A 24,717-nucleotide genomic window follows, 5' to 3' on the forward strand; every position below is an offset into this window, starting at 1 on the left:
TATTGCAAATTTAAGTTTGCGACCTTCCTTCTGTTTAATTCCATTGTTCATCTTTCTCATAGTAACTATACATTGTTCTAATGAAGATCAGATATTGAAATGTTCACATGTAAAGTAAAACAACACACGATGGTATGGAGCATTCTTACTGTTCTCATGGTCGCTCTGGATTCTCCTAGGGTGCATTTATGAATACAATAAGAAGTGACCATTCAGCTAGTAAACAAGGTTTGGTTTTTCTTCCTTAAAGCCACAATACTGATCGTCTATTGAGCCCCAAAAAATAAACACTCTTATTGGCGGTTTCATATCTATGAAAAAAAACATTTTTTTACTGTTATACCATTTCTTATATTCCAAACAAGAATATGTTTCCATCTCAATGTGAATTTGACTTCCTTGTGATAAACATTTACCACATTAAATCAGCTTCTCTTTTATGTGACTTCTCTGATGATCCCTAAGTTTGGTTCTGGTAATGAAACATTTCCCACAATCAGAACATGGAAAAGGCTTTTCCCCTGTGTGAATTTTCTCATGTCTATCAAGATTTGATTTATCTGTAAAACATCTTCCGCACTGAAAGCATGAGTATGGCTTCTCCCCTGTGTGAATTCTTTCATGTGTAACAAGACTTGACCTTTCTGTAAAACATTTTCCACATTCTGAACATGAATACGGCCTTTCTCCTGTGTGACTTCTCTCGTGTATAACAAGATGTGATCTATTCGTAAAGCTTTTCTCACATTCAGAGCATGAATACGGCTTCTCTCCTGTGTGAATTCTTTCATGTGTAACAAGATGGGATTTATTTGTAAAAGATTTTCCACATATGGAACATGCGTATGGCCGCTCTCCTGTGTGGATTCTCTCATGTGTAATAAGATTTGATTTTTCCGTAAAACATTTTCCACACACTGAACATGAATACGGCTTCTCTCCAGTGTGACTTCTCTCATGTGTAACAAGATATGATTTATTTGTAAAAGATTTCCCACACTGTGAACAGGAATACGGCTTTTCTCCTGTATGACTTCTCAAATGTGTAACAAGGTGTGATTTCTTTGGAAAACATTTCCCACATTCTGAACATGGATATGGCATCTCCCCTGTGTGGATTCTCTCATGTATAACAAGATTTGCTTTTTCTGAAAAACATTTTCCACATTCTGAACAGGAGTACGGCTTCTCCCCTGTGTGGATTCTCTCATGTATAACAAGACTTGATTTACCAGTAAAGCATTTCCCACACACTGAACACGAATATGGCTTCTTCCCTGTGTGACTCCTCTCATGTTGATAAAGGCCGGATTTACGGGTAAAGCATTTTCCACATTGTGAACAGTTGTATGGCTTCTCCCCTGTGTGAATGCGTTTGTGTGCAAAAAGACCCGAGCTTTTTGTAAACTGTTTTCCACATTCACTACATTGAAATCTTTTATCCCCCTTTTGACTTTTTTTTCTGGTAATATTCTGTGATTGGTCAAAAGAGGATTCATCATAGTTAGGAGAATTATACGATAGATCTGTATTGTGAAGTCCTGGATATACATTAATGGTATTGAGGTCTCCTTCTGAAGAGTGCTGCACGATATCTTCATCTTCCACTGTGTTCTGTGATAACCTGGCATTTTCTGCACCGTTCTTACTGGGTCTTCCTGTTACGATTATAAATGTATTTTGTAAATTTCTTTTGCAAACCATAAAGCAGACAAATTTACATCCATGTTTTTGTTTATTCAATATGAAGTGTAGTTTTCAGGACAAAGCCAGAAAAAGTTCCAACAAGTAGGAGACATCCTTTTTGTTGAAAGTCCTTCCTTAATACTAATAATCTGTGAATAAATAAAGGCCGCTTTACACGCAACGACGTCGCTAACGAGATGTTGTTGCGGTCACGGAATTCGTGACGCACATCCGGCCTCGTTAGCGACGTCATTGCGTGTGAAACGTACGAACGACCACCAACGATCAAAAATACTCACCTTATCGTTGATCGTTGACACGTCGTTCTAATCCCAAATATCGTTGATGGTGCTGGATGCAGGTTGTTCGTCGTTCCTGAAGCAGCACACATCGCTACGTGTGACACCCCAGGAACGACAAACAACACCGTACCTGCGTCCTCTGGCAACGAAGTGGGCGTCACTTTCTTTCGGCTGCTCTCCGCCCCTCCGCTTCTATTGGACGGCTGCCGTGTGACGTCGCTGTGACGCCGCACGAACCAAATGGGCCCTCAGACAGCACTGAATTAATAACAGACATGTTTTTTCTTGTAAATCATTGAGTGGTCTCAGGAAAATTTCCAGAAATCAGGGTCTGTGCCCACTGGTCACAAATGCAGGTTACAGCTCTATCATGTAATGAAACACATTTCCTTGAAAAAGTATTCTTATCCTGTGAAATTTTCTGCAATTTTTCACATTACAGCCACAAACGTAAATGTGTTTTGTTGAGATCTTATGTGATACATCAACACTAAGTACAACTGTTTGTGAAATGATACATGGTTCTCTAAGTATTTTAAAATATAAATCTGAAAATTGTAGGGTGCATTTGTATTCAGCCCCCCGGGTCAATACTTTGTAGGACCATCTTTATCTGTCTTTTGGGCAATGTCTCTACCAGATTTGCACATTTAGAGGGGATATTTTTCACTTCTTCTTTGCACACGAGCATTCGGAATGGATTGAGACATTTATGAACAGTAATATTCATGTCTTGTACAGATTCTCAATGGGATTTAGGTCTGGACTGTGAATGAGCCATTCACACATATGAATATGCTCTGATCTAAACCCTCCATTATAGCTCTGGCAGGATGTTTATGGTTGTTGTCCTGCTGCAAAATGAACCAATGCCCTACTCAAGTCTTTTGTAGACTCAAACAGGTTTTCCTCCAGGATTGCCCTGCATTTAGTTCCATCCATCTTCCCATCAACTTTTACCAATTTCCCTGACCCTGCTGAAGACTAGTCTCCGCACAGCAGGCTCCTGCCACCATCATGTGTGACAGTGGGGATGGTGTTTTCTGGGTTATGTACAGTGTTAGGTTTCACCACAAATAGTGTATTGTATTTAGCACAAAAAAATCTACTTTGGTCTCATCTGACCATAGCACCTTCTTCCTGCTTTATTCTTCTCCACACATTTTTCCCTGACCTGTCTGGTGTGTTCCTTGGTTTTCATGATACAGTTTAAGCCTTAATATTCTCACACAAACCTCTGAGGCCTTCACAGAACAGCTGTAGTTATACTGAGAAGAAATAACACACAGGTGGACTCAAATTATTATTAGGTGACTTCTGGTGGTAATTGGTTACTCAAGACTTTATATAGGGGTATCAGCCTACAGGGAGCTGATGTGAGAGAACAGAATCCATTTTGAGTCTGTGGTATCCATGTTATACTTAACTTTGATGTCATGATGATCAAATAACACTAAATGGGAGGGGAAGTTTCACACTTCTATTCACACCCATACTGCTCCTATTGGTGCATAGTTCAGAGGGAACTTGTCCTTTGTCTGTGACCTGATCACATAAGCTATTAAAGTAGAATTTTTTGAGTACACCATACTAGGCTGTACTGTATCGATATCCCGAGCGCTCATAAAACAAATATTATTAATTTGAGGTTCAAGAGGCATAGATGTGTATTTCAGAATTTGGTGCCGAAACCCGGGACCGACCAACATTATAACATCCAGATCTTGAATGAGAATGGACCCTCTAGAAAACGTAATGATAAAACTGCAGCATAAGGTAAGAAGCTTATTCTTACAATATTGCCTCTTTTCTGTGAGCTTCGTCTAGCTCTACTCTATGTTAGTTATTTTGCATTAAATAGTCTGGTCCAAGAACTGAGAAAGTTATTTATGCCTTTGCGAACTTTGTGCATGTGATTCGACTAGTGTAGGATGAAATAGTAACTGTTTATATATATATACTACCATGTGTGGCCTGTATGCGGGAATATGATTTGTCCTGAAGAAGGAGCTTTAAACTCTGAAATGCGTAGACAAAGACAAATAATCACTTCTGAGCTTCATCCTGGTTTTGTAACTTTCAGTGGCAGTGCAGAATTGTGCCCTTTTCTTCCTCCAAGTGTTTGTTGATTGCACGGGGGTCTGCTGCAGCCGTTCATGCTTACACAGGGCTTCAGCCTGACATAACTCTATAAGGTGAGCCTCACCTTGTCTTATTTCTATATTGTATGTAGGTAAGACCCTATTTGCGCTAAATTGTCTTTCCAGCATCCACATTTAACCTAAAGGATTGAAAAGTAGCCCTTTAAACAGGAGTTTTTCCCGGTATTTACCAATTCATTGTAAATTACTTTTTCTCACTTTAAGATATCGACAAAAGTAAATCAGCAATAGTTTTATTTATTTTTCTGATCGTACGTCAATGATTAAATGAACTTTGGATGGAAGTTTAGATATCATAAGATACTGAAGCAGGGAAGTCTGCTGTGTGTGCAAATAATAGTTTTCTTTGGGAAAATATCAAAGCATTTTGTGGTGATTTACTTGGAAAATCCATTTACATGCCATTCCTCTTCCCCCAGACTGCCAGTATTTCTTTGTTTTGTTTTTAACTTCATGGACATAAAACATTAAGGGGTGCTTCACACACAGCGAGATCGCTACTGAGATCGCTGCTGAGTCACGGTTTTGGTGACGCAGCAGTGACCTCATTAGCGATCTCGATGTGTGTGACACTGAGCAGCGATCTGGCCCCTGCTGTGAGATCGCTGCTCGTTACACACAGCTCTGGTTCGGTTTTTTTATTGTTGCTCTCCCGCTGATAAGCACACATCGCTGTGTGTGACAGCGAGAGAGCAACAATCCTGAATGTGCAGGGAGCAGGAGCCGGCGTCTGACAGCCTGCGGTAAGCTGTAACCAAGGTAAACATCGGGTAACCAAGGTGGTTACCCGATACTTACCTTCGTTACCAGCCTCCGCAGCTCTCACGCTGCCAGTGCCGGCTCCTGCTCCCTGCACACGCTAAGCGGTGTGCGCTGGTAACTAAGGTAAACATCGGGTAACCATACCCGATGTTTACCTTAGTTACCAGTGTCCGCAGCTTCCAGACGCCGGCTCCGTGCAAGCGCAGCATCGCTTGCACGTCGTTGCTGGCTGGGGGCTGGTCACTGGTCGCTGGTGAGATCTGGCTGTTTGACAGCTCACCAGCGACCATGTAGCGATGCAGCAGCGATCCTGACCAGGTCAGATCGCTGGTGGGATCGCTGCTGCGTCGCTAAAGTGTGAAGGTACCCTTACAGTACACATGTATAGTGTTATCACAGAGTACCCAAAATTCACTGATAATGTATATTGCTTGCTGCAATATCTTCAATTTTGCAAAAATGGACTTACTCTTCCATATCCGGCGATTGTTTTGCTTTAGTTTATAGTATGTGGATAATGTATGCCTTTTTGTCTTGATCACATCTTATGTTAAGAGTCATCTATTTTCCTTTTGTATTTCCCAGCAGAGAACAAACTACAGTTCAGTCAGTATAGGGTAGTCTCACAGAGGAAAGAAATATTACAATACAGCAGCTTAAATTGACCCAAAAACATGGTTTATAGAAGAGACCTGTGGCTTAATATTAAGCTAGATTGGACCCTGTCACCAGAGCTGCACCTCTTGTATCAGAGCCATTTCTGTGATTCAGGCCAAGATTGAAAAGGCCACAGAAATAGTTCCTGATTACAAAGTTACAATTAACACAATATTTATGATGTTCTCAATTAGGTAAAATCTAGACACATGACTTTTATGCCCCACGTAGAATTGAAGTGGTACAGCGTTTTGAATCCAGCTATAATTTGGATATGAATTGAAAAAGGGGAGAAAGATGTGGGAAGTCATTTATTTTAAGTTTTCTTTATATTTTTTATCTCTAACGGAGGATATAGCAGATAAACATACATCTCATGATTGATTTTATGCAACAATAAATGGCTGAGTTTGAAAATATCTCGGAGAAATCCATTGCTAATTTTGCAGATTTTAAGGGTTTTTTTTGTAGATGGATCCAGAAGATACCACGATGCTAGGATATTCTGGATATGCTGAAGTTACACAAAATTAGTTAATAAAAGCTGAACCACTCCCTCCTCTCGGCACAGAAGGCAGAGATGAAGGCCCTCTATGAAACACGTAGAGCAGCAAATGGTATAAGTAGGCAGTAGATCTTTCCTAATGTCAAATAAAAAATTAGCAGGATTTCCACACTCCTTACCATCCACAAAGCAGTAGGAAGGTGGAAAGGCTGAATGTGAAATTCAAGGTAAAAAGCCAGAAGGTAAAAAGGTGGAGACTGGCAAGTCATGGTTGCTTTTGTTTTCTTTTCTTAATAAACTGGTCTCTATATAAAATATTTTTTGGCTTAGCACCGACAACAGGATTATACTTCTCACAAATACAGCATGATAGTCTGACCAGTGATCTCCGAGCCTTATATAACTGACTAAATAGTGTGATAAACAGGTGTATTCTTCAATTCCAAATCCTAAATCAGTGTCAGAAGCACGTGCCAGTAGTGTTATGATTATGGGTATACAGGTAGAGAACTGAGGTGAAGCAGGTAAGAAAGTCCACGGATAGTGCGCTCCTATATACTTAACCATAATTGGTCACAAAAGAAGCTGATGTGAGAGAACAGAATCCATTTTAAGTCTATGGTATCCGTCTTATACTTAACTCTGACATCATGGTGATCAGGTAACACTGTTGGATGGGGAAGTTTGACATTTCTGTTCATACTCCCACTGCTCTTATTGGTTCATAGTTCAGAGGGGATTTGTCCTTTGTCTGTGACCTTATGTAAACTGGTCACATACTGATAAAGGAGAATTCGTTGAGTACATCATACCAAGAGTGTGCTGTATTGATTTCCCGAGAGAATGTAAACACAAATCTTAACAATTTGTGGTTCAAGAGGCTTAGAAGGTGTGTATTTCACTCACACTGAACACAAATGGACATCACAATTTTCAGATTTATATTTTTTACGTATTTAGAAAACCATGTATCATTATCATTACATATCACAAATACTTGCATTTAATGTTCGTATATCAAATAAAATCCCAATAAAATACATTTTTTGGGTGTAAAATAAAAAAAAATGTGGAAAAGTTCACTGAGTATGAATACTTTTATGTGTACGTGTCAAACTGCAGAGGACTATATAGTGATAATTTCCTGAAACTACTTTATGAGATGAGAGGAGCATATATTTGAGCTACATAAAGTAGCTGTAAGATGGAGTGTCACCAGAAGACCCCGGTGATTCAATTATTACATACCTTCGGGATAGTCGTCGGGAGACTCCTCCTTGACATCACTCATACACGGCTGATCGTCCATCATCTGCATTTCCTCATCTTCCACTTTAATGATGGTCAGATCTCCACCCTGCGGTCACATAGAAAATTTCAGTACAATATAGCAGATATCACCAGAAGAAGCCCCCAAATATCTGAGCCCGGCCCCATATAAATGTGTTGGAGTAGCCGCTTCATCTACCTGATGACCCTCCAGACAGTCCTGGGAATACAGAGGAGCCGGACATCTCTCTGGGGAATTTCTTACACAGAGTCCATCTGTAGGAAACAGCGACACAAGAGACGGTTACATGTGATGATGGGAGTCATAGCCAGGTGAACCGCTAACAGACATGAGTCTCCCCTTCTTACACTGCTTTTCCGCTATGAAATCAGTCTCCTCTTCGTTATCCATGACCTCAACCTTAATATCAATCAAATCTTCACCCTAAAACATGAGAAAAATGATCCACGAATAAGTGATTTATGGTCATAGGTAGGAGGGGACAATAGAGCCACCTACCTGCTGATTCTCCAGTATAGTCTTCTCTGGATAGTCCTGGGAAGAGAGAGGAGGTGCACATCTCTCCAGGGGATTTCGAATCCTGGATTCATCTGTAGGAGACAGTGACCGGTATTTGGGTATACAGAGGTCTTGGATACAGCACCTAAACGACTACCGTATATATACAGTGCTTTGAAAAGTATTCAAACCCCGTTAACTTTTCATTTGGTGCAGCATCGGGATGTTGGTGCAGTTTTGGGAAGTCAGTACGGTATTGGGATATCGGTGTGGTATTGGTATAAAGGTGCGGTATTGGGATGTCAGTGCGGTATTGGAATATCGGTGCGGTATTGGTATACAGGGGCGGTATTGGTATACAGGGGTGGTATTGGCATACAGGGGCGGTATTCGGATGTCGTGCAAAAGCTAGCGGAGGGCACCAGTTAAATAAGGTGGGATCAACCAAAAAACATGCCAAGAAACATGTGACTGATTAGAAGAAGAAAGGATGGCACAAATTTGTGATGACCCCAGGTGGTCACACAGAATAGGCCCCGCCATAACACCTTCCCTCACAGGATTACACCTAGTCAACAAAATCCTAGTCACCCCCCCAGGGTAGGAATGGCACACCAGTGGGCGGGACCAGGCGGATGGAGAACGCCCACCTAGGGGTCTAGAGAACCCGGGGCGAGAAAAGAGTTCAGTTCAGTTAGAGTTTGAAGTCAGTGGCAGATGGCTTCTGAGGAGCGGGTAAGCGACCCACGCCCCTATGTTCCACCAGAACTGCCCCAACTGGCTGAGGAGCTCGGTCTGCCCCCGTCCGCCACGTCGCCTCCCTCGCCGCCCGCACCTGCAGTTAGTGCTCCAATCGGTCCGCTGCCCCAAGCCACGGCAGCGGAACCTGTTACATCTGCCCGCGAGGACCCGGCAACGGGGTCCTCGGGCCATGAGCACGCCACCGCTCCGGCAACCGTACTAGCCCCGCGACTGACCAAAGCCCGGAAGACATCCCCTCCGGCCCAGAGCCCGGCCGTGCCTAAGATGACGTCACCCCCGGTCCCGAGGATGGCTGCGCGCTTGATGAAGTTGGCTCCGGCAGTCCGCCCGGCCGCAACAGAGACGACGCCCGGGCGGGAGTCGGCCACAGCGAAGACGCTGATCGCTCCCCAGTACACGGTCCCGGCTGAAGAGCGGCCAGGATGCACCTGCAGGGCGGCAGAGCAGGCCACGAGTCATCGGAGCCCTCCACTTCAAGGGAGGCCGGTTGTAGCCGACAGTGAGGGTATCCGGATGAGTCAAGCCCCTGAGCACGAGGAAGCGGAGCACGGAACCAGTGCCCTGTACTGGGAGCGGCAACGGCAGCAGCTGAAGGTCGAAATCACTGCCCGAGAAAAACGGAAGACAGAGGTATTAACCCGCACCTACCGGGAGAAGGACAACCTCCGGCAATCAACCTTCTGGGTGCGGGGCCCGACCTACCAAGGACAGGTCCAGCATTTCAACTCCCAAAAAGGATGGGGCTTCATTTATGAGCCGGGCATGGATGCCGGAATCTTTGTTTCCTGGAGGGATGTGGCCCCACACCTGCCTACGGACCACCCAGATCAAGACCTGGAGCCCGGAGAGCTGGTCTCTTATACCCGACACTGCGGAGAGAGGGGGTGGTTCGCCCTAGACGTGAGGAAGTGGGTGAAAATTGATGGACAGCTGTACCTCCACCACCCCCTCTGCCATCTCCGACTACAAATGATGAGTAAGGTAGCGGTTCTCGGCTACCCCAGTTGTTGACCCCGTTGGAGTTTTTCAGTTTTTAAATGGACCAAGGCCGAGAACTGGCAGGCCAACCCAAAAACTTTTAAATATACCCCTATCCACCTTCTTGTTCAGCACCAACCCGGTCTCTGGAGAGGCTGATTGGAGGAAGGGCCTGCAGTGGAGTAGGCTGAGGCCCAGTCACCACTGCAACAGGTGACTAACCTCCAGACCAGAGGTCCCAGGACTATAGGGCCCTTAACAAGGACTGCCGGGTAAGGAACTTTTTTGCCCGGCCCGTGTGGGCGTCACCCGGACCCGTTCCTGGACTTGGGAAAAGTGGTGTGCACCAGTTTTAGCGGTGGCACCAGGGAACAGGTTGTTTTTAGTGGCGGCGGCGATGAGAAGGTGGTCCATTCCATTTTGCAACGTTTAAGTATGTGCCTCCCGTAAAGGGAAGACATGTTTAAATATTATTATTCTTGTTATCCCTTTTTGCATTCAACCAGTTACAATAAATGTTGGTGGTCGGACAGCCCACGGACGGTCTGTATTAAACTAAGGGGAAATGTGACGCCCTGGCACCGTCAGGTGGTCACACAGAATAGGCCCCCGCATAACACCTTCCCTCACAGGGTTACACCTAGCCAACAAAATCCTAGTCACCCCCCCAGGGCATGAAAGGCACACCAGTGGGCGGAAACAGGCGGATGGAGAGTGCCCACCTAGGGGTCTAGAGAACACAGGGAGTTTGAGTTAGAGTTTGAAGTCAGTGGCAGTTCAGAGTGGAGTGGAGAGTTGAGGAGAGGAGAAAGAAAAATCGGAGTGGAAGCCAGAGAGAATAGGCGTCGGGGTTGGAACCCCGGCATACTGGCTAGGTGGCAGACGGTGGTCTGTGTCTGTCAGGAGACGGGAAGACAGCAGCCGGAGATCCGAGGTGGACCAGGATAGGGTAGGAGCCTGCCGGTACCGACACCGGAGAACCGACCCAGAAACCGTGCACAGAGGGGGTACTTGGACCCTGAAGCCAGGACCGGAACCAACGGCCTCGCTAATTAGCCAATTGAGGGCAGGATTATAGGTTCTGTCCCAACCAAAGTCCCAAAAGCAGACAACCACCCACCGCGAGGGATAGGGCATCCGCCAGGGCCCGGTAGATCCCAAGGGTCAGCGTCAGCGGGCAAGGCTTCCAACAAAAGTACCGGGAGCGGACTCCCGTGTTCCACACCGGAAAGTCAACTACACTAAAAACACAGTGCAGAGGAAAGTGACACAGACCATCACCAGAGGTGAGGGACCAAAATACATCCGGCCGCGGCGGCTGGCCACCAGCACCTTGGTTTACAATTGGATTTGTGTGATTTATTTAATCGTGAGAAAACTGAGACTCCCTGGTCTGACCAGGCTTGCCGGCCCTTGCCATCACCATCCTCAGCACAGAGACACTGGGCCCCGGGGCATCCATCCCTACCAACGGAGGGGTTAACATCCAGCTGCCATCCCAATGCCCCCGGGTGCCCCACAACAGCAGCAGTGGTGCCACACCTCACCACACACCATGGGTGCCGTCTCCTTTTATTTAAAGTGTCCGCGGGACCCCCAGGTCCAGAAAATCCCTCGAGCCACACTGCGGATCTGAATCCGAGCAGCCCGACTGATGGCATGGGGGAGGAACAAAATCATTTGGGATCACCATATTAAATACAAAAGTCCTTTATTGTACACATAAGGACAACAGTGATACACATATTAAAAACATTTAAAAAATGAACAAAATGTTTTTGTTCATTTTTTAAATGTTTTTAATATGTGTCACTGTTGTCCTTATGTGTACAATAAAGGACTCTTGTATTAAATATGGTGATCCCAAATAAATTTGTGCCATCCTTTCTTCTTCTACTCGGTATTGGGATGTTGGTGCAGTATTGGTATACAGGTGCAGTATTGGGACATCAGAGTGGTATTGGTATACAGGTGCGGTACTGGGATGTCAATGCATTATTGGGATGTTGGTGCAGTATTGGTATACAGGTGCGGTATTGGGATGTCGGTGCGGTATTGAGACATCAGTGTGGTATTGGTATAAAAGGTGTGGTATAGGGATGTCAGTGTGGCATTGGGACATTGTTGCGGCTTTGGGGGGGTCGGTATGTGTAACGTCCGGGTGGTGGAACCTCTGGACCGTACACCGGTTTCCCTTGAGGAGGCAGCCAGGCAGGTCACCCCGCCAGAGGGTCTGGGTGCACGGCGGCCGAAGCACTATTGGTAGCCGGACAGTCCGTATGGGAGCAGGAAAGGTGGATGGAGTTCTGGACGGTGGTCCGGGTGACGAGGCTCAGAGTCCGAGGCCAGGTGGTAAGGTCAGGCGGGATCCGGGACTTGCTGAGCGATGGAACGGGTCACCAAGCGGAGCCAGGGACTGGAGACTGGCGGAGCTGCAGAGATGGTGGAACATCCGCCGAAGTCACCGTCAGGGTACGGGAATGAGCGTGGTTCGGAGCGGCTGGCGTGGCAGGACAGGCTCTACGAGACAGGACAGGGTTAATGCAGGCAAGGTACAAGGCAAAGCAATAGGGGACCTGAACACTAGCTTACTAAACACGTAGAACAGGCCCCGCCCACCAGGAAAGAGAACCCTTATATACCCTGTACCTTTCTATGCAATATCCTGTTTCTGGGTGCTGGCCCTTTAAGAAAGGGTCAATGACCACGCGCGCGCCCTAATGCGCATGCGCGAGGCCCGTGTGCCAGAAGCCAGTCCAGGAAGCGGTGAGGAGGAGGCAGGAGCGCCCGGCTGGGAGTCCCACCTCGCAGAGGAGCGCCGGGAGCAGGACGCGTGGAGGCTGCAGGCGGGGACGAGGAGGACGGGACCGGAGTGGTGAGCAGGGGACGCCGCCGGGGAGCGGGAAGCGGGTCACGGGGACCGGAGAACGGGACAAGGGGACCGGGAAGCGTGACAGTACCCCCTCCCCCCCGCCCCCCCCCCCGCAAGCGGGACAGGAAGGCACGAATCAGAGGAGTGCCAACATTCTCCCGGGGCTCCCAGGACCTATCCTCAGGACCATAACCCGCCCAGTCCACCAGGAAGTATTGCCGACCACGTACAGTCTTCATGGCCACGATATCCCTTACCGCATAGTTGTCATCGTCAGCGATGGGAGGAGGAGCAGTACCGACTTCAGCGGAGAAGGGACCAAGGACAACAGGCTTGAGCAAGGAGACATGGAAAGAGTTGGGTATCCGCATCGTGGCCGGGAGCTGCAGCTTGTAGGAGACAGCATTAATCTTGCTGACGACTTTAAACGGCCCGATGTAACGAGGACCCAACTTATACGATGGCAACTTCAAATCGGACATACTTGGATGCAAGCCAGACCAGATCACCAGGGGAGAAACACGGGGGATCCAAGCGCCTTTTGTCCGCATGTCTCTTCATCCGCAAAGAAGCCCGCTCAAGGGAGGTCTTGACAGAGCTCCATATGGCTGAGAAGTCCTGGACCAGAGCATCTGCTGCGGGGACATCGGAAGCCGAGGATACTGGCAACGGAACCGAAGGCTGAAGTCCGTAAACGACTCGGAATGGAGAGCTGGAGGTGGACTCGCTGATGTGATGGTTGTGGGAGAACTCAGCCCAAGGAAGAAGCGTGGACCAGTCATCGTGATGAGCATTAACGTAGTGGCGCAGGAAGGAGGTCAGGATTTGATTGACCCGCTCCACTTGCCCATTCGACTGAGGATGGTAGGCCGAAGAAAAGTCCAGAGATACTTCCAGATGTTTGCAGAGGGCCCTCCAGAAGCGCGAGGTAAACTGAGTTCCTCTGTCGGACACAATGTGTGCGGGAAAGCCATGCAATCGGAATATATGTTGGATGAAGGAGTCAGCTAGCTCCTGGGCAGAGGGCAGCCCTGCCATGGGAATGAAGTGAGCCATTTTGGAGAAACGGTCCACCACAACCCATATGACTGTGTGTCCAGAGGATAAAGGTAAGTCCGTAATGAAGTCCATTGCGATATGTTGCCACGGAACAGAAGGAATGGGCAGAGGCAGGAGACGTCCATATGGTAGGTGCTTGGGTGTCTTGTTCCGGGCACAGGACGGACAGGCCGAGACGAAGGTTGAGACGTCTTTACGGAGGGACGGCCACCAGTAGTGACGGACAATCGTGCTCCAAGTCTTCTTCTGACCAGCATGGCCGGCGATCTTCGAGGCATGGCCCCAGTGCAGGACTCTCTGTCTGTCAGTATCTGGGACATGGGTTTTCCCAGGGGGTATCTGAGTTACCGTGACAGGATTCACCGGCATGATGTTGCTGGGGTTGATGATGGGCTGGAACGTCTCCTCCTCCAACTCCACGGTCACTAAGGACCTGGACAAAGCGTCTGCCCGCACGTTTTTGTCCGCAGGCCGAAAATGGAGTTGGAAATCAAATCGGGCAAAAAACAAGGACCAGCGGGCTTGTCGTGGGTTCAGTCTTTGGGCTGACCGCAGGTACTCCAGATTCTTGTGGTCTGTGTATATGATTACAGGGTATACTGCGCCCTCCAAGAGGTAGCGCCATTCCTCCAAGGCAAGCTTCACGGCCAGTAGCTCCCGATCCCCGATGGTGTAGTTGCGTTCGGGTGCTGAGAAGCTCTTGGAGAACAATCCACAAGTGACCAGCTTGCCGGAGGGGGAGTTCTGCATCAACATTGCTCCGGCTCCTGAGGAGGAGGCATCCACCTCCAAGGTGAACTGTCGGTTCAATTCAGGGCGATGGAGAACCGGGGAGGAAGCAAACGCCTGTTTCAAGGAGCAGAAAGCGGCATCGGCCGCCGGGGGCCAGTCCTTAGGATTAGCTCCTTTCTTAGTCAAGGCAGAGAGAGGCGCAGTCAAGGCGGAGAAATGCGGGATGAATTCCCGATAATAGTTCGCAAAGCCGAGAAAGCGTTGGATAGCCTTTAGTCCGGAAGGAGGAGGCCAGTTGATGATGTCAGACACTTTCTCTGGGTCCATCTGCAGGCCAGTGTCCGAGATTACATAACCCAGGAAGGGAAGAGATGACTTTTCAAAGATGCATTTCTCGTACTTGGCGTACAGACGGTTCTCTCTAAGCCTCTGGAGAACTAGCTGCACGTTCTCTCTGTGGGTCTGTAGGTCCGGAGAGAAGACCAGGATGTCATCCAGATATACCACGACACAGACATAGAGGAGGTCTCTGAACACGTCGTTCACCAGTTCTTGGAAGACTGCCGGAGCATTACACAGACCAAAGGGCATGACACAATACTCATAGTGCCCATCCCGAGTGTTGAAGGCGGTTTTCCATTCGTCTCCAGAGCGAATGCGAACCAGGTTATAGGCCCCACGAAGGTCCAACTTGGTGAAGACCCGGGCTCCTCGGAGCCGATCGAATAGTTCGGGGATAAGCGGCAGAGGGTATTTGTTCTTTACGGTGATCTGGTTTAAACCCCGGTAGTCGATGCAAGGGCGCAGATCACCTTCCTTTTTCTTGACGAAGAAAAACCCTGCTCCGGCAGGGGATGAGGACCTCCGAATGAACCCCTTTGCCAGGCTCTCGGTAATATAGGCAGACATAGCTCGTGTCTCGGCAGGGGATAAGGGGTATATTCTTCCTCTAGGAGGCGTGGTTCCTGGCAGTAAATCGATGGCGCAGTCATAGGGACGATGAGGCGGTAGTACCTCTGACTCCTTTTTATCAAAAACGTCCGAGAAGGACCAGTAGGCAGAAGGCAGTCCTGGTAGAGACTATGGAACCGGAGGGCGTCGAACGGGCTGGATGGTTTTCAGACATCTCTCGTGGCACGAAAAGCCCCATCGGGTGATTTCACCTGTACTCCAGCTGACCGACGGTTCGTGTGTCCGTAACCATGGGAGTCCCAGCAGGATCTGATGAGACATACGCGGGAGGACGTAGAAGGTGATCTTCTCGGTGTGCAGAGCACTGATCCGTACTTCCACAGGCTTGGTGATCAGTGAGACAGTGTCAGAGAGGGGTCTCCCATCTACAGAGGCGATCACCAGCGGTTTCTCTAGTGGGAGGACAGGCACCTGGTACTTATCCACCGTGGCCTGCTGGATGAAGTTGCCTGCTGCTCCGGAATCAAGATACGCCTCTGCCGTGAACCGGGTCTCTTCTGTGGTGACTTGAATAGTCCAGGTAACGGAGTCTGAGAGTGTCCCAGCACCTAGGGTGGCCTCTCCTACCAGGCCTAGGCTTTGGAGTTTCCCGGCTTCTCGGGACAAGAGCGTAGCAGGTGTGTGCCAGCTCCGCAGTAGAAGCAGAGACCTTTTGCTAGTCGTTCTGCTCTGCGTTGCTCAGACTGCCTCAGGCGGTCAATCTGCATGGGCTCGTAGGTAGAAGCGCCAGGTGACGCCGACTGGGGAGCGATGGGCTTCAGTGGTGGGGAGGCGTGCCGCATCGGACGCCTCTCGCGGGACACCTCTTTGGATCGTTCCTGGAAACGAAGATCCACTCGAGTCGCTAGAGCAATCAGGGCATCCAAGGAGGACGGCACGTCCCGACCCGCCAGCTCATCTTTAATCCGACCCGAGAGTCCCTCCCAGAAGGCGGCGGTTAGGGCCTCATTGTTCCACCCGAGTTCCAAGGCCAAGGTGCGAAACCGAATGGCGTATTGGCCCACCGTCAGAGTCCCCTGACGTAGCCGGAGGAGGGATGAGGCAGACGCGGAGGCGCGTCCGGGCTCGTCAAAGGTGGTACGAAATGCCTGCAGGAACTCCTGGATGTTGGTAGTTACCGGATCCTCCTTCTCCCACAAGGGGTTCATCCAGGCCAGTCCCTCTCCTTCCAGATGGGACATCATGAAGGCGACCTTGGCTTGGTCAGATGCAAAAAGGTGCGGCAGCTGCGTGAAATGGAGGGAGCACTGATTAATGAATCCCCTGCAGGTCTTGGGATCACCGGCGTACCGGGGTGGTGAGGCCAAACGGAGTTTGGAAGCATCCGAGGAGACTGCCACGGGAGCTGCGGTCGTGGGTTGTGCAGTGGGAACCCGAGATACCACAGGCGTGGCCGCTGCTTGTAGCGCGTTCAGACGGGCATCCACAGAAGTCATGAAGTTCAGCATGCGGGTCTGGGTCTCGCGCTGTCGTGTGAGTTCCTGCTGCAGGGCCGCTAGTGCTTCGGCGGGATCCATGGCCTGTTCTAGCTGTAACGTCCGGGTGGTGGAACCTCTGGACCGTACACCGGTTTCCCTTGAGGAGGCAGCCAGGCAGGTCACCCCGCCAGAGGGTCCGGGTGCACGGCGGCCGAAGCACTATTGGTAGCAGGACAGTCCGTATGGGAGCAGGAAAGGTGGATGGAGTTCTGGACGGTGGTCCGGGTGACGAGGCTCAGAGTCCGAGGCCAGGTGGTAAGGTCAGGCGGGATCCGGGACTTGCTGAGCGATGGAACGGGTCACCAAGCGGAGCCAGGGACTGGAGACTGGCGGAGCTGCAGAGATGGTGGAACATCCGCCGAAGTCACCGTCAGGGTACGGGAATGAGCGTGGTTCGGAGCGGCTGGCGTGGCAGGACAGGCTCTACGAGACAGGACAGGGTTAATGCAGGCAAGGTACAAGGCAAAGCAATAGGGGACCTGAACACTAGCTTACTAAACACGTAGAACAGGCCCCGCCCACCAGGAAAGAGAACCCTTATATACCCTGTACCTTTCTATGCAATATCCTGTTTTTGGGTGCTGGCCCTTTAAGAAAGGGTCAATGACCGTGCGCGCGCCCTAATGCGCATGCGCGAGGCCCGTGTGCCAGAAGCCAGTCCAGGAAGCGGTGAGGAGGAGGCAGGAGCGCCCGGCTGGGAGTCCCACCTCGCAGAGGAGCGCCGGGAGCGGGGAGCAGGACGCGTGGAGGCTGCAGGCGGGGACGAGGAGGACGGGACCGGAGTGGTGAGCAGGGGACGCCGCCGGGGAGCGGGAAGCGGGCCCAGGGGAACCGGAGAACGGGACAAGGGGACCGGGAAGCGTGACAGTATGGTATTGGGCTGCCAGTGTAGTATTGGGACATCGGTGTGGTATTGGTATACAGGTGTGGTATTTGGATGTCTGTGTGGTATTGGAACGTCAGTGCCATATTGTTATACAGGTACGGTAATGAGATGTCGGTATGGCACCAGGACACTAGATGATCAGGATGATTGAGTCAGTATCACGATGCCGATGTGGTATCGGGACGTCGGTGCAGTATCGAGACGTCGTTGTTTAGCCTGTTGGGATATTGTGAGTCCTATTCATGACAGTTCACTCACTATACTGTTTAACTCCTCAAAGTCATGTTCATTTGTATATTTTATGTTTGTATAAAAACTGCATTGGAATCAGATACATGAATGTATGTGTATATATAAAAGTGTATGTGTCTGTGTATATATATATATATATATATATATATATATATATATATATAATTTTCACTGCTTCTGTAGATATTTGATCATTATATCGCACATTTCTTTGATTGTAGTTTAATATATGACAATCTCAATCTTACTATGTGTATTTATCATCCACTTTCATCGCACTGTCCATCCCAACTCATCCACATCAGCCCCTCTCTCCTCTCCTATGTACAGCTCCCACATTCACCGCCCTGTCCCCCCTCCATCCCAACTCATCCACATCAGCCCCTCTCTCCTCCCCTCTCCTATGTACAGCTCCCACGTTCTTTTCACCTTCCTTAATAACCTCGCTGTATCACACCCCAGGGTCTTCCAGAATAAGCCAGGTCACAACTCCAAAAACCATCTGCTCTTTCTCCTCATACTGCTACTTCTTTCAGGTGATATCTCTCCTAATTCTGGTCCACCCTGTGCCAACTTCACCTACCTTCCCACCTCACATAGAAACCCTGCGAACCTTATCAATATTAGCTATACAGTACACCTTCATCTCCATCTTTTAATTGTGCTCTCTGGAATCTACGGTCTGTATGTAAGAAGTTTCCTTACATCCACAACCTTTCTCAATAACTCTCTTAATCTGCTGGCCCTCACTGATTCGGACACTACTTCCCCCGCTGCCATTTCTCATGGCGACCTACACTTCTCCCACTCACCAAGACCTGAGAACAGAAATGGTGGTGGAGTCTGCTTACTCCTGTCCCCACAATGCAGTTTCTGGGTCATCCCCCCCAGCTCCATCACTCTCATTCCCTTGTTTCGAGGTCCACACCATCAGGCTCTTCCATCCCCTCTACCTTAAAGTAGCGGTCATATACTGTCCCCCAGGCTCACCCACCCAGTTCCTTGACCAGCCTGCCTGCCGCACTTCATGTCCTCAGAATTACCAACCCTTATCCTAGGAGACTTTAACATCCCCATGAACAGCCGACTTCCTCATCTGCATCCCAGCTTCTATCTCTAACCACCTCCCTTGGCCTCTCACAGCTCCCATCCTCTGAGACACATGAAGACGGTAACACCCTTGACCTGGTCTTCATCCGCCTCTGCTCAATTTCTCACTTTGATAACTCGTCTCTTCCTCTCTCTGACCACAACATCCTCTCCTTGAAGCTCACAAATTCTTGCCCACCCCAACACACCCCCACCTATCACACATTTAGAAACCTACAGGCCATCGACTCTCAGACACATACAGACTCTACACTCATCACTGTCCCCTATCTCCTCACTTTCCTGCCTTGATATTGCAGTAAACCACTACAATGACTCTCAGAAGTACCCTAGACAAAGTAGCACCTCTCACTCTCAGAATGACCAAAAACAGAGTAAAACTCACATCACAAACTTAATATTTTTCCAACGATGCTCTAGGAGTGCCGAACGCCTCTGGAGGAACACCTGCACACAAGAAGACTTCATCCACTAGAAATTCATATTAAAAACCTACAACCCTGCCCTTCACCTCGCCAAACAGACCTACTTCACCACGTTCATCTCCTCACTTTCCAACAATCAAAAAAGCTCTTAGATTCCTTTCACTCCCTCCTCAATCTTAAAGTCCAGATCCCTATCACAGACCTTCATGCTGAGGACCTGGCCTCATATTTCACAGAAAAAATAGAAAACATCCGCTGAGAGATCAGCTCCCAGCCACCAAGCTTGGTGAATCCCATTCCTCCCTACATCCCATCCAGCTCACTTTCCACATTTGACCCAGTCACAGAGGAAGAAGTATCCAGGCTCCTCTTTTCTTCTCATGCTACCACTTGCACTACTGATCCCTTTCCCTCACACCTACTCCAGTTCCTCTCTCCCATCATCACCACTCACCTAACTAAAATCTTCAATCTCTCCCTTCTAGCATTTTCTCCTCCTCCTTCAAACACTATCATTACGCCATTATTAAAAAAAAAAACTCTCTCGACCCATCGTGCACAAGCAACTACAGACCAGTCTCCAATCTCACCTTCATCTCCAAACTCTTGGAGCGTCTGGTCTACTCTCGCCTCGCCCGCTACCTCTCCTCTCACTCTCTTTTAGATCCTTTACAGTCTGGCTTCTGCCCCCTACACTCAACAGTAACTGCCCTTGTCAAAGTCACCAATGACCTTCCGACAGCAAAATGTAATGGTGACTACTCTTTGCTTATTCTCCTTGACTTCTCTGCAGCCTTCGACACTGTTGACCACCATTTCCTTATCTCTATGCTCCATTCAATCGGCCTTAAGGACACCGCTCTCTCCTGGTTCTCCTCCGATCTCTCGGGCTGCTCTCTCCTGGTTTTCTTCCTATCTTTCTGGCCGCTCATTCAGTGTATCATTTGCTGGCTCCACATCTTCTCCTCTTCCACTCATAGTTGGAGTCCCTCAAGGTTCATTCCTTGGCCATCTTCTTTTCTCTCTCTACACTGACCTAACTGGACAGACCATCAGCATATTTGGCTTTCAGTACCATCTTTATGCTGATAGCGCTTTCAAGACGTGTTCTTTTGTACTAAGGAGGCCACGGTGATATATTAGTTTTGTAGATTTATTAGATGTTTACAGCCACAACGCGTTTCGATATCACAATATCTTTATCAGGTGGATAACATCTAATAAATCTACAAAACTAATATATCACCATGGCCTCCTTAGCGCTTTCAAGACGTGTTCTTTTGTACTCTCTGGATTCCTTCCCCGTTGTGGGACTCACGGCATGAGCAGCTTAGCCAGAGGCCAGATTTCAATCAGCACCAGAGACGTCCACCATCCCCAGTGACCTGTCACATGACCGGCTTCTTAGGATTCCATTCCCCTGGATGGTCACTACAGGCTGACTCCCTGGCAGCGCAATAAACCCTCGTTCTACACCGTGGTTGTACAGGGCTGCACAACCACATCAGGTGAGCACATTCTAACACTATCCTTAACATAATCCCGTGGATCCTTCACATGCGCTCCTTTTCTCAAATTCTTACTTATCTTTATGCTGATGACACACAGCTATACACCTCATCCTCTGAGCTCACCCCCGCTGTACTACAGAACACAAGTGACTGCCTGACTGCAGTTTGCAATGTTATGTCTGCTCTCTATCTGAAACTTAACCTTTCTAAAACTGAACTACTTTTATTTCCTCCATCTTCTAACCTCCCTAAACCCGACATCTCCCTCTCTGTGCTCGGCACCACGATAAGTCCTAGGCAGCAGGCCCGGTGGTTATACTTGACACTGATCTCTCCTTCACCTCCTATATACAATCTTTCACCCGAACCTGCCGCCTGCAACTCAAGAACATCTCTAGAATCCGCCCCTTTCTCACCATGGAAACTACAAAAACCCTCACCGTGGCCCTGATCCACTCTCGCCTTGACTACTGTAACTATTAATTGGTCTCCCCCTAACTAGACTCTCCCCTCTACAGTCCATCCTTAATGCAGCAGCCAGGGTCACCTATCTGGCTAACCGCTACTCAGATGCCTCTGCTCTGTGCCAGTCATTGCACTGGCTGCCCATATATCACAGGATCCAATTCACACTGCTTGTTCTCACCCACAAAGCTCTCCACAGTGCAGCACCCCCTACATCTCCCCCTCATCTCTATCACCACAAAGCTCTCCACAGTGCAGCACCCCCTACATCTCCACCCTTCTCTCTATCATCACAAAGCTCTACACAGTGCGGCACCCCCTACATCTCCACCCTCCTCTCTGTCTATCACCACAAAGCTCTCCACAGTGCAGCACCCCCTACATCTCCACCCTCCTCTCTATCTATCACCACAAAGCTCTCCACAGTGCAGCACCCCCTACATCTCCACCCTCCTCTCTATCACCACAAAGCTCTCCACAGTGCAGCACCCCCTACATCTCCACCCTCCTCTCTATCACCCTACCTGTTCTCTACGCTCTGCAAACGACTTTCGACTAACATCCACACTAAGCCAAACCTCCCACTACCGGATTCAAGACTTCTCCTGAGCTGCACCTATCCTCTGGAATGCTCTACCCCAAGAAACTAGGATGATCCACAACTTTCTCAGCTTCAGACGCTCCTCAAGACACATCATTTAGGCCGGCCTATCACACTCCTTAATCGAATTAAGTCCAAATAACCCCTCTCCACAACTTCTCACAACATACCTTTATGTCAAGCTCCACTGCACCCAAATGCATCTCAAAGATTGGCTGACTGGTTCAGGCAGCCTTTATCTACTATTTCTTTCTTTGAGATGGCTGGATTGTCATTGTAAATAAGCACTTGTACCTTGTTCCCCCCCTACTTCATTGTAGATTGGAAGCTCTTACAAGCAGGGTGGTCTTCGTTGCTTTAATTATTGTATTTTCTATAACTGTTATTTGTTTATATATGAGCCTCTGAATTGTAAAGCGCTGTGGAATATGTTGGCGCTATAGAAATAAAGATTATTATTAATAATACATGACGTTCTACAGTATTTATCCGATGATATATGCACAATTAGGATTTCACAATGTTTCCTGCCGATGTCTTGTTTTACCTCTTCCCATGTGATAATGAATCTAATCAGCGAGGGTACGCAGCAGTTCTGCCATTACTGAGACACAATTGGGCACTGACTAAGGACCACACTGGTCAGAAACGCGTTGGCTTTTGCCTTTATTCTGCACGCTCTGTACTTACTGTGCTTTTTTCATGGCTTATATTTTAATCAAGATTGAGTAAATGGACTGACTTTAATGTTGCTTGGGTGACTTTTGTGCTGTTCCGTTTAAACCATTTTTTCTTTTTGTGAGTAGTGTACAGTGAAACCTCGGTTTACGAGTAACTTGGTGTGCGAGTATGTCGCTATACGAGCAAAGCTTGCTGTAAATTTGTAACTCAGTTTATAAGCAAGCTTTGCAAATACTCACCGCACACACTTCCGGTTCCGTACATCCACCGCGCTCTGACCCGCTCTTCCAGTCCATACACAAACACACACATATTATGCTCACCTTACCCTCTGTTCCCTCTGCGGCTCCTGGTTCTTGTTGTCCGCAGGTATGTGAATCCGGTAACCATCGCGACGATGCAGGAGCTTCCGCTGTCAGCGCTTCAACAGCAGACATCATAAGCAGGAGCTGCTTTCCTCTGATTGGCCAGCGCACTGACGTCAAAGCATGAACCGCTTGCCTCCGATTGGTCATAATTCAGCAATAGATGGTGACACACTGAGCATGCCTTCCTTCTAGAGCAGTTAATTTATAATACTTTTCTCAGGGAAAATTTTCTATAAAACCAAAAACACCAACTGGATGATTGCAGGAGAATCAATACCCAGACCCCGGCAACGTTCACATCATCCAGCCAGTGTCATCCACGGACCCGGCAAGCAGCAAACAGCTCTCTGTATACGTGTGATTACCAGGAACTAGAGGCAATAAACGGCTCTATGACTGCACCTACCATGTGGAACCAATAGGGAAAATGGTAAAATTAGCGTTATCTGGGCTCTGCAAGTGCCGAAGTCCACTAGCGCAAAGATATGGCTAATTATACCATTTTTCCTTGTGATTCTTCTCCTTTGGGTGCTGGCGGCTGGTGCAGCAGCAGGTAACAACCCAGAGACCTCATTCCTGAAGAACCTTCCTCTGACTCACCATCACAGCAGGCAGCTCATGGAACCACGTGGATCCATTGCTGACCAGATCTAAGGGACCATAGTGCTGGACACACTGCTCCACACTGCACATGAGGCAGCACTGCTGGATCCAACATCCTGCCGAGTGAGATACAGCACATAATCCCCAAAGAGACAATAGGAACAGTCCCAATGTAGGGGTCGTCCAGGACCTGTGGTGTGATAGACGCCCCGTCAGTGAAAGAGGTAAGTGTTGTGTGTCTGTTAGCACAACCATCAGAGGTGAGTGTGACTCACCCACTTGTCTGGCCCAAAAACAAACAGATATGCACAGAAGCATGCCGTACTTTTCCTTCTAGCTCTGCAGTCTGGTGGTTGCTCAGTGGTTAGCACTGCAGTCTTCTGGTGGCTCAGTGGTTAGCACTGCAGTCTTGCAGCGCTGGGGTCATGGGTTCAAATCCCACCAAGGACACCATCTGCAGGAGCTTGTATGTTCTCCCCATGTTTGCGTGTATTTCCTCCAGATTCTCCGGTTTCCTCCCACACTCCAAAGACTGATAGGGAATTTAGATTGTGAGCCCCAATAAGGACATGTTGGCCAATCTTTGTAACGCGCTTTGGGATTAATAGAAATATAGAAGTGAGTAAATATTATTATTATTTATCATTATTATTTCAATTGCACCTACCATGTAATGAGTCCAGCCGGCGCTCCTCCACCTTAACGTCCATGTACAGATCAGGATGTCCTTGTACATAATCCCACTCCTCCACAGAGAAAAAGAGAGCGACGTCCTGACACCGGAGAAGAACCTGACAACCAAGGAGACCGAGATTACCCAGAATCCTCCAGTGTACACTGTATAATCTCCCAGCAGTCTCCTCTCATCCCCCAGAATCCTCCCGTGTACACTGTATAATCTCCCAGCAGTCTCCTCTCATCCCCAGAATCCTCCAGTGTACACTGTATAATCTCCCCGCAGTCTCCTCTCATCCCCCAGAATCCTCCGGTGTACACTGTATAATCTCCCAGCAGTCACCTCTCATCCCCCAGAATCCTCCAGTGTACACTGTATAATCTCCCAGCAGTCTCCTCTCATCCCCCAGAATCCTCCGGTGTA

The 24,717-nt window shown here is 48.4% G+C and overlaps 1 protein-coding gene across 4 annotated transcripts in view; it reads right to left on the reverse strand.

The window, feature by feature from the left end:
- Positions 1–310: 310 nt before the first annotated feature.
- Positions 311–24,717, reverse strand: part of LOC142297106 (uncharacterized) — a 148,428-nt gene continuing 124,021 nt past the window's right edge. For 2 of the 4 annotated variants that reach the window (XM_075341367.1, XM_075341366.1), the window contains 5 exons: positions 7,864–7,955; positions 7,713–7,788; positions 7,543–7,619; positions 7,323–7,431; positions 311–1,658 (listed from right to left, as the gene is read on the reverse strand). In XM_075341367.1, the coding sequence (XP_075197482.1) occupies positions 421–1,658; positions 7,323–7,431; positions 7,543–7,619; positions 7,713–7,788; positions 7,864–7,955 (1,592 nt within the window). In that variant the 3' untranslated portion in view covers positions 311–420. Of the gene's footprint in view, positions 1,659–7,322; positions 7,432–7,542; positions 7,620–7,712; positions 7,789–7,863; positions 7,956–24,285; positions 24,410–24,717 lie in introns of all 4 variants that reach the window. The other 2 variants (XM_075341365.1, XM_075341368.1) reach the window with 2 other exon arrangements.

Source organism: Anomaloglossus baeobatrachus, chromosome 3 (genome assembly GCF_048569485.1).
Source record: "Anomaloglossus baeobatrachus isolate aAnoBae1 chromosome 3, aAnoBae1.hap1, whole genome shotgun sequence".
NCBI lineage: Eukaryota > Metazoa > Chordata > Amphibia > Anura > Aromobatidae > Anomaloglossus > Anomaloglossus baeobatrachus.